The 10,423-nt window shown below is 49.3% G+C and overlaps 2 protein-coding genes across 2 annotated transcripts; one reads left to right on the plus strand and one right to left on the minus strand.

Annotated features, from left to right (window-relative positions):
* The first annotated feature begins 41 nt into the window (after positions 1 to 41).
* TAF13 (TATA-box binding protein associated factor 13) lies at positions 42 to 3,223 on the plus strand. Its single transcript, XM_063351070.1, has 4 exons — positions 42 to 132; positions 338 to 416; positions 1,336 to 1,433; positions 2,343 to 3,223. The coding sequence occupies exons 1-4, from the start codon at positions 106 to 108 to the stop codon at positions 2,511 to 2,513; spliced, it is 375 nt and encodes a 124-aa protein (XP_063207140.1). The 5' UTR covers positions 42 to 105; the 3' UTR covers positions 2,514 to 3,223.
* Positions 3,224 to 3,524: 301 nt separating this feature from the next.
* Positions 3,525 to 9,514, minus strand: NEPRO (nucleolus and neural progenitor protein). Its single transcript, XM_063351055.1, has 9 exons — positions 9,411 to 9,514; positions 9,099 to 9,253; positions 8,240 to 8,316; positions 7,998 to 8,129; positions 7,576 to 7,653; positions 6,286 to 6,647; positions 5,487 to 5,548; positions 4,802 to 5,052; positions 3,525 to 4,351 (listed from the first exon to the last, which is right to left on the minus strand). Exons 1-9 carry the CDS (start codon positions 9,499 to 9,501, stop codon positions 3,955 to 3,957), a joined length of 1,605 nt encoding a protein of 534 aa, XP_063207125.1. The 5' UTR covers positions 9,502 to 9,514; the 3' UTR covers positions 3,525 to 3,954.
* Between the last annotated feature and the right edge of the window lie 909 nt (positions 9,515 to 10,423).

The raw sequence follows: 10,423 nt of genomic DNA on the forward strand, positions 1-10,423 counted from the left end.
GGCAGGGCGTCACGGCGGCGGCGGCGGCGGCGGCCGCGGGGCGGGGCTGAGGAAGCGGAAGCTCTTCCCCCCGGCTCGGAAGCGACACGGCGGGTTCTGGCGGCTATGGCTGACGAGGAGGAGGACGCGCCGGTGAGTGGGGAGCGCTGCAGAGGGACGCCCCGGCCCGCATCCGCCCTGGTGTGCCGGTGCCGGTGCCGGTGCCGGTGCCGGTGGCGGGGCGGCCGGTGGCTTAGGCCTCGCCCCGAGCCGGGGCTGTGGTGGGAGGGTAGAGGAAAGGGGTCCCCCCACCGCCCCGGGCGCTGATGGCGGCCTCTCCTCCGCTGTGCCCCTGTAGTTTGAAGAAGACGCGGAAGAAGCCGGCGGGGGCCTGGACGGCGGGCAGGGCAAGAGGAAGAGGCTGTTCTCCAAAGAACGTGAGTGGAGGCGGGGCAGGGCCCCCCGCCCGGCGCTGCGGGGAGCCCCCGGGGCTGGCGGAGCTCCCTGCGGCTGTGAGGGACCGTGTCCTTGTCCCAAACACAGCTGGAGCTCTGAGGAGGCAGCTGTGGTGTTCCAAAACTCGGTTTTCCTTAGCAAAGTGGCAGCTTTCCTTCTGTGCCCTGGCTGGAAGCGCATAAAACTATCATGTAGACCCCCCAAAAATATTGCTAATGTATCATTTCAGCCTGGAGAAGGCTCCGGGGAGACCTGATAACAGCCTTCCAGTACCTAAAGGGGGCCTACAGGAAAGATGGGGAGGGACTCTATTAGGGAGTGTAGCAATAGGACAAGGGGTAACGGTTTTAAACTGGAAAAGGGGAGATTTAGATTGGATATTAGGAAGCAGCTCTTTACTGAGAGGGTGGTGACACTGGAACAGGTTGCCCAGGGAAGCTGTGGATGCCCCATCCCTGGAAGTGTTCAAGGCCAGGCTGGATGGGGCTTTGAGCAGCCTGGTCTAGTGGGAGGTGTCCCTGCCCATGGCAGGGGGGTTGGAACTAGGTGATCTTTAAGGCCCCTTCCAACCCGAACCATTTTATCATTCTACGATCATCTGAACTTAACTGTGCCAATAATCAGTCATGCTGTCAGTCGGTGTTCAGTATTTGGTAGGCTAAATGCATATTTAAGGAGCCTGTTATCAGATGAGCTTTTCTGCGTATACAGCACTAGGCTTTTGTTGGTTTCTGTCTGCCTCCTTATTTCCCATACGTTTGCTCAAGAACTGTCCTGTCCAAGAGAGAAGGTGCCATCCTGGGGCTGGAGCACGTGGGCTGGTGAGCTCCAACTTGATGTGTGCTGCTGACAGCGCTGAATGGATGAAAGAAGCCTCACGCTAAGTGTTTCTTTCTGCAGTAAGGTGCATGATGTATGGATTCGGGGATGACCAGAACCCTTACACAGAATCAGTGGACATTCTTGAGGACCTGGTAATAGAGTTTATCACAGAAATGGTAAGTCAGCTCTAGACAGTGTTATCAAAACATCCTCAGTAAGACTTCAGTCTTCTGAAGGTTAATGCCTCTGACTCAAATACTGCATTATCCCAGGCCAAAACCTCTGATGCTAGTAGGAAAAAGCTAAACTTAGACTTTGCTCTTCCAAGATTAAGGCAAAATTCATACATTTTACTCCACGTGGATTTAGAACAGTGTCTGAAGTCCTTAAGTAGCAGATAGATTTGTGTTGGTGGTGGGGAAATACACAGCTGACTGAGGTTCACTGTGGCATCACTGTACGTGCAGCTGACAAAAGACAAGGCACAAGGCTCAGCTTTGAAAGTTTATTAGATGGGAATATAGCTTTGCTATGAAAGAAACACAAGCTTCTGAGACCCGAAGCCATCCCTCTTCATTTGGATACTGTTTGCAAGTTTGCTTTGTTTTTTTCAAAAATGTTATTCCTACTGGTTTTGGATGCCTTTTCTTTTGAAAGGTTGGCCTTGCCTTCCCTCATCAAAATGCCCTAAGCTGTCCTGTGATACAGGTGCTTCACACTGCTTCCAAGTTCTGCCTGATGCTGTTCATCATCAAACACTCTGCAGGCTGGGGGGGTCCTATATATAATCTGCTTTAGTTTTGATGTCATTATTGTTAGTGTATATAGTGGTATGTGCTGGGTGTGACAGGCAGCTGGGGACAGCAGAGCAACAGTAACTCCATGGCTTACTGGGAAGTTCTCTTGTGACTAGGATGATGATGCCCAGATCTTGAAATTGCTTACTTTTTGATTATAAGACAGGAAATAAAGTAGAATGGAGATGAAAAAAAAAAACCCAAAACAAAACCCCCAAACAAACCAAAATATATATATAAATTAAGGGGCAAAGGAACCCTGCTGACTTTCCTCTTTTCCTCTAACAGACACATAAGGCCATGTCCATTGGGCGGCAGGGTCGTGTACAGGTTGAGGACATTGTCTTTCTAATCCGCAAGGACCCCCGGAAGTTTGCCAGAGTTAAAGACCTCCTAACAATGAATGAAGAACTGAAACGAGCCAGAAAGGCCTTTGATGAAGCAAACTATGGATCTTGATTCTGTGCGCAGGGTGCACTGGGGCATTACTTGAGCACCTGCTGCCCAAAAGGAAGGAATGTCGTGTGTGTTGTTTGGAGGGGTTATTCAGGCTGGAGGTGGTCACAGACATCACTGCTGGGATGTCTAACCTCACTCCCAGTCTTTTCTGAAAAGTATTGAAGCAGCTGAATGTTATCGGATTGTATGTGGTATACTTACGTATTTTTATACCATTTTATGAAATGAGAAGAGAACTCTGAAGATTTTTGTAATGGCAGGAAGTCTGTTTGAAGGAGGACTATGTTGAATCGGAGATCTAGAGGGCTAATGGTGGGTGATTCTCTACAACTGTTTCAGTTGTAGAGAAAGGAAACCCAGGCAATGGATCTTGGCTGACTGGACAAAGTCTTCAAGGCCAAACTGCCAGAGAACTTCTGCTCTTTGCTCTGTACATGCTCTTTGAATAAAACATGTTAAGTTTGTGCCCACTCCTAACTAAACTTACATTGACCAATTTATACAAGGTGCATAATACAGATTTTTTTTTAGCACTTAATTGCCTGGGAAGGTTTATATTTTTTTCTGTTCCAGTCGGTAAAGCTCTTGTTTCCTAACAATATTAAGCCTAAGAAATTTGAGTTAACCTATTACAGATTTATTTGCACTTACAGCCTTTCTTTACCCCTGTTAGGCAGGTGCTCTACAATAAAGCAGATTCCTGTTCTTCATTCTGAGACAATTTTTTCTTAGTATTTCCTGGTGATCCTGATCTTGGGACTTAGTTACAAGCAAGAGCTTGTCAGAAAGCACTAACCACGTTGCTTGTTCTAACATCACTTCGTTAATATATTTCGGAGTAGCTGTGCCTTACATTGCCAAACAGGCAGAAATTGCACTTACGTTAAAAAGATTTTAGGACAGCAAGAAACATGTTTGCAGGCCACAGCTGTGCTTTCCCCTATTTCTGGAGCAGCTCAGAGGCAATACGTTCAGTTAAGTCCCTATTGCAGGACAAGGATAACCAATGTTCAACCTCAATAATACTGCAAGTTAAGGCTGTCCCATATACAAGTGGCAGAGAAGGAAGGGTATAAGGCTACTTCCTTGTAAAAGCAGCAGCAAGTCTTGTCCTAAGCAGCAGTAGGCGATCAGCTGCAGCCTTCTGACATAGATGGCAATTATTGGTACTTAACATGTGGTCCAGCAATAGGCGACACTGAGGAGGGGTAGCTCACTGTTTCTGGACAAGGCTAGGTGAAAGGATGAAGACTATTCAGCTGTTTGGAACACCCTTCCATAAAAAAAAAAACTGGTTTACAAAAATATAATAAAATAATTGCTACTTCTATAGCAGAATTTGGGCTGTGAATTACCAAGACACCGTTAGGGTTTTGAGGGTTTTTACTTCAGAAAAAATAATTGGAATGGCTTGATCTCTTTCCTCCTTGCAAGTCCAGGGTCAGACACCCATTGCTGCAAAAATAGAATCAATATCCATGTTCTCAGTAGCTTCTTCCCACGCAGGGCCAGGGCTTCCTTCCAGCAGCAGCTGCTTAGTGGTCCTGGCTGTGCTTGGTCTGACAGAGGCTCTAACAGCATTGGAACGTCCTTCACGACACGGAGGCCCATCCGGGTAAGCTGGGAGCACAGGGGATGCACTGTTCTCACAGACCCCAAAAAGCTGAGAAGAATTTTGCCGAACAGTCTTCAAAGTTCTCTTCAAGCGTGTGGATGATTTGATCCTCCTTCGACAGAACCATGCCCTGAGGTACTGCTTTGGCCAGCGTGTGTTTTGTGACCCATATAGGAGGTATTTACGGACAGATGTTTTGACACAGCACAGTTTTTTCTTCAACCTTAAGGGAAGGAAGGTGCACAAAATATAACTTTATCAGCTGCTCAAGTGTTATTTTGTTTTGGGAGATTTAGTTATTGGCCTTCTCTACCATTTTCCTTGTCGTACCAAGGAAATACAACAGCACCTTGCACAATAGTAGTCAGGGCATTCTGAAGAAAGATGACACCCCTTGCATCGGATAATCATTACCATTAGACATGCACATGATTTAAGGTGCATTTTCACCCTCCTTCTAAAGCATTTATGCATTTGTTAGCCTTTTAAATCCTTTCACAAATGACTGAAGCTAAACAAAATGCTCATGTCGGAGCATCCAGTGACCTGAACTAGTGATCCCATTTGAATTTAAAAAGAGTGGGTTAGACCACTGCATTTCTCTACACTAGCAAAATACTTTATTAAAATGTAAAGTGTCAGATCCGGAAACCCCGCACCCACATAAAATTACCTGCATCCTTGAGCCTCCACATGGTGCAACCGATTACTTTTCAACAACTTGTTACGCAGAAAATAAGATTCCGATTTGAATTTGTTGCCTTTGCACCACAAAATAGCTTTTCTGAGTGCCTCTGACAGTTCCCCAAACGACGAAGCTGTTTGGACCATCTGTACAAGAGCTCCAGTATGCTGCGATTTTGCTATATGAGAGGAAAGTGATGCTGATTTTGCTTTAAAAGGTGTTGATGCAATGCTTATACCCTGAAACAGAGTAACAGAAACAGTTAGTCTTTTAAAAATGTGACAGGCCTGATCCTCTCTGCTGGAGAGGAGCAGAGCACTAAGGTTTTTGGGAGAACAGGCCTTATTTCCTAAGGAAAAAGTGGAAGAGCAGTCTTGTTTTGTGGAATACAAAAAGAGGCGGCAGATAAGTACAATTTCTGGCTGTTCCTGTATTCCTGTCTACTACTGACTTGCTCTCTGGTCATTTCACTTGACATACCAACAAATGCTCAAATTTTTAAGCAGAAATTAGTAGTGATTTTCAGTGCAAAGCTTCCACACCAACTTGGGATGTTGAACAAGGAAAAATAAGGCAGGGAAAGAAGACATTTTCCATCAGGGACATCACGTTTTGAGTGTTAATGTCTTTAAAGTTAAAAAAAATAAAATACGTAAAATGGCACCATACAAACCTGTTGTGTTAGAGGTCTGGATGGTCTAAGCAAGCTCTTCACATCAAACCCCAGGTGCTTCCCTACAAAGAGAGAGGAGAGTTCCTATTATGAAATAAAGACAGTTTTCAGTCTTAGCACAGAGACGCTGCAGTGCTTTGCCCTGCTGAGCGCTCAGATCTCCTGCCGCCTCAGCAGGCTCACACCTGTACTCAGCATTTCCAGGCAAACTCAAGGGGGCTGCGCTCATCTCCCATGACAGCTGGCAAGGGATGAAGAGGATGCAGAGACTTACAGATAGCTTCATGTGTAAAAGCTTCACGCAAACACCTGGACGCCTGCAGTCACTGGCCATAGCCCTGACTGCAGGGGAGGACTTGGGCACAGCCCAGAACCAGCACGCACAGGATACTTGCATCCTGTACTTAGAAACTTATCTACTCTTGCACAGATTACAGACAGTGCTTGTAGCTTCCCTCACTATCCTTGGGCCCCATCTATATAGAGGCAGGAAAATATAAATGACTATTTACAGGACCTGTATACTGTATTCCTTACCTGCTTCTCTTCAGGCTATACCACATTTAAAAAAAAACCAAAACAAAAAAAACCAAACAAACCAAAAAGCCTCACAATGCTGAAATTATCCACAGCTTTACAAAGGCAAGGGTACATGCAGCATTCACTTCCTCTTCCAAGGTCAGGAGAGGGGGGTTTGTACTAGAATCGCACTCTGTGGGTAAAAGTGCTTGGCTCTGTTGGGCAGAAAGCTGCGGTCAGTCTCTGAGATAACCAGTAGCACTGTGGCACAAGGCTTTACCTCTGCTGGCTCTGGTCACCAGAACTGGCTCTCCGATGTCCACAGGGCATGGGATGCTACGGTTTTTCAGAGCACTCGTGCAGGTCGCAAAACGTCTCTTTTTCCCCACCTCTGACACTGCCTCTGGCATCGTAGGAAAGAGCTTCTTCAGCCAGCTGGTAGGTTTTTTTGTTGTAAGCATTCTAGCCTTTTGCTTCTTCACCTCAGAAGAAACATTCACTCCAAGGAAGTTACTGATATCAGAAGGGAAGGTAAACCCCTTGATATAAGGCATCTGTTGGGTCTCAGATACCAGATGAAGTGATGTCGACAATACGCCATACAAGGAAATGAGGCTCTGCAGTACACCCCTGTGCTGAATCCTGAAGAGAGAAGACACAAAGGCATGGAGTCTCCTCTAGCAAAACCTCGTGCTCGCTGAATAACTACCTTCAGCTCAAGCGGAAGCACTGATGGAAGAGATTCCAAGCTGATTTTTCCTTGTTCCCCCTCAAGACAAGCTTCTTTTTACACTCCGTACTTTCCTTGATATTAGTCTGAGCTTTAAGGAACTCTTCTAGGTCAGATCACAGGAGTGACTTGACTAGTAAATCCCTGATCAGGAGGCCCCTCTGCTTCCTTAGAACTTTGTGGAGTACCACACCAGGGACTTAGCAGGTTCTAAGGTCACATCCAAGTCATTTGACAAAGAGGACTTCCCCCCAAAGCAGCCTGTACCAACTCAGGACAACGGTACTAGCACTGAGGCCATACAATCGCCTGCTCTGCGTTTACTGGGCAGACAGATTCCTTGTGCCAAAAAAGGCTTTACTGAGTTCTACACAATGCTGTTACTCTTTCAGCTACAGACAGCAGGTACTTTCTTGGCGTTGCTCTGCTGTACTGAGAGAGACTAGAACAATGATTTCCCTGGAAAACTCAGGAGTATTACAGAACTTTATCCCAACCTTTCTATTCTAGCATGAGGCAGGACTTACTGCTTGCTGCAAGAACTACCAGATGTTTATGTCAGGCTGGCGTTAACACTGTGATTTTATTAGTGCTACATAAAGTTTGCTACGAGTGAAGAACAAAGCCTTCCAAAACAGCATGTAAGAGGTCTCTCTCCACTTACACAACTTTTCAGATGCTAGAATCAAGTCCAAAAAGGATGGAGGGACCCCCCCACACACCTCCTCCTCTCCCCAACCAAATAAAGCTCACTCAGCAACAAGGCCTAATTACAAGCCCTTCTCCCTGACAGGCACGTCAAACAGACAACAAACAAGACAGACTTTTGAACACACAAACCATAGCCGGCTCAATAACCCTGAAGCCACAGTGTTCAAAAGTATGAATTCTTCTGAGCAGAGATGTTGAACGGACAAGCTGAAGATTAGACCAGTTAAGGATAAAAAATAAACAGTGTATAATGAGACTTGCTGAACACACCAACTAGAGGCAATTCACAAGGGAATATTCTGGATAATTTGGGAGATAAACATCCAAACTTTGGGTTGCTCAAGGGTGGAGCAGCAGCCAGCCAACAGCCTGAGGTTCCTACATAATAACTTGAAAATAAGATGTCTGGCTATCAAAGAAACTCCAAGTTGCACATATGAATTGCACGGTTGAGTCCATCAGCAATACGTGGCCTACAGCAGACCTAGTTCTGGTCTCAAGAGGTGCTGCTGGTGAACTGTAATAATGTGTTCATGGTGAAAAAAGGATACAGAAAAGCTTTACAGCAACAGTCCAGTAGACGGAGAATGAGCTTGCAACCTCCCAACACCTTCAGAGCCACTGTTTCCAGCATAGGCTGGCTGGGAACTAAGCACTCTGCATGGGCTTGGGGTGTATTCTTCCTGTGTTGATACAAGGATGAGAAGATGGTTGTGATGTAGCATTGCCCCCACCTTTAGTTCTGCAGGCCTGCTTAATGGATATATCCAGTATATGGGATCGTGACACTTACTTGGGGATCAGTCCTGCCAGAGTTTCAATGCAGCCCACCAAGTTCATCTTCCATAGGCGTTTCAAGCATTGTTCTACCTAGGGAAAAAAAGAAAGCTCCTTTGACTGGTATTTTAAGAGGTGGGAGAGTCTTTTTCTAAGAACTATCACTATCTTAAGTGATACCTTCCCCTTATCAGTTTAACAGCACAAATAGCAGGTTTGTGTGACAGAAAGCTCTGGTACGTTCCTATATCTGCACTATGATGAAAAAGACTCCTTTATCACACTACTGCGAACATGGAATTAAGTGAAGAGTTGGAGTAAGCCATTGTTAATTGGTGCTGTGTGGTTTCTCAAGCAGTATACAATGGCTTGTGGTATTGGCTTTCAAGAACAGAAATACAGAAACAAACCACGAGGGTAAGAACAAATTCCTCTTTTATTTCAAAGCAGTTATTTGAAGATACTGACAATCCAGTAAAGTACTGGAAAACGAGTAAGCACTTCACTTTTCATCTTAAACCAGAACGTGGCCTAATAGAATAGCCTAGGATTATTCTTCCCCCCTCCCATTATTACAATTAATTGAAAATCAAATCTCTGTAGTGCTGATGCATTCAAAAAGTATGTAATTGTAACTACTTCAGGTCTTGGTGTGAGTATAAGAGACCGAGTCTTGGCCCCCCATGGCTGGAAAGCTCAAATGGCACTGGCTGCACAGAGCCAGCAGATCCACTCAACTCAACTGTGCGGAGCCTCACAGCCGACAAAAACGCCCCAGCTCCAAAACGCTGTGCGCACGATGATGCCCCGGGTGCCCCTCTGGGACCGGTGACCCGCTGCCGGCTCCCTGCCGACCGGCCGGGGCCGCTCCTCACCTGCTGCAGGGCCAGGTAGGGCCGGTGCCGGAGCAGCCTGCTGTGGTACACGTACAGCACGGCCCGCAGGACGCGTCCCTCGGCGGCCAGGCCCCTCCCCGACAGCCGCTTGCCGACCATGCCGCACCGCCGCCGCAGCACCGGCAGCCACCTCACTGCGGGCGGGAAGGAGACACCGCCTCAGCCACCGCCTCGGCCCCGACGGCCCCCCACCCCGCGGCCGACGGGCACCGACCGACCGACGGCCGCAAACCGGCGCCCCGCACGGCGCCTGGCCGCGCCTTACGACGCCTCCCAGCCCTCCCCAGGGACCTGCAGGGTGACTGTCCGCCAGGGCCACCGTGGGGCTACTGGCGGGCCACGGCACGTCCAGCCGGTTCCACGCCGCCTCGGGCGCCGCCATCTTCCCCGGTGCGGGGCGGCGCCGCGCAGGGCAGGAGGGAGCTCGAACGCGGGCGCGACCATGTTGGCGGGACGAGGGGGGGAGCCGGGCCGGACCAAACCATCTGGGTGGGGGCCGGGCCGCTCCCAGCGGCAGCACCTCCGGCCCGCAGGCCCGGGGTGGGGGGGGCGGGGAGGCGGCGCAGGGTTCGCTCGGCCCGGGGTCTGCGGTGCCTGGGTGCCGGCACCCCGCATCCCAGAGCCGCGGGACGGAAGCCCCCGGGCTCCCCCCCGTCCCTCCCGCCAGGCGGGGCCGATGCCGGGGGCACAGCCGGGCGGGAGCGGGAAAGGCCCGCTCAGTGTCCCGGGCAAGCGGCGTGGCCAGGCCGATGCCCGGGGCTGGGTGAAGGCCGTGGGGCAGCCGTGAGTCCCCCGGCCGTGTGGGGTGTGCTGGCTGTGGGCACCCACTCCATCATCTGGTGACACCAAGGCACCCCAGCCTGGATGCAGCTCCAAGGCCCAGGGCCTGACTCTGACAGGCTGCGTTCCCAAAATGTCATAAGTGAGAAGGGAAAGAAATATAAATTATGGGTGTTATTCAACACTTCTAAAACCTCGCAATTCTTCAGTGCCTGCCTCGGGAGCCTGGGCTGTTCAGAGCCAGAAGTCCCCTGCGTTCTTCAGGGGACGGCCCCGTCACCAGCCATGCGGCTGTCCCTGTCATCGCAGATGCACGGCCCCCAGAGTGCAGTAAAAGCCGGGTAACTTCACACCAGTGGCGAGAATCGGCATTTTGGACAAGGAGGGGCTTTGCAGCCCGTGCCCTGGGTGCCTGCCTGCCTCCCAGCCCCAGCTGCTGGGATGGGCTGTGGCAGGGCCAAAGGGTCGAGGCCAGGCAGGAGCGGGGCCTGTGGTGGGTGCAGGTGCCCGATGGAGTTGATTGT

This window comes from Chroicocephalus ridibundus, chromosome 1, assembly GCF_963924245.1.
Source record: "Chroicocephalus ridibundus chromosome 1, bChrRid1.1, whole genome shotgun sequence".
NCBI lineage: Eukaryota > Metazoa > Chordata > Aves > Charadriiformes > Laridae > Chroicocephalus > Chroicocephalus ridibundus.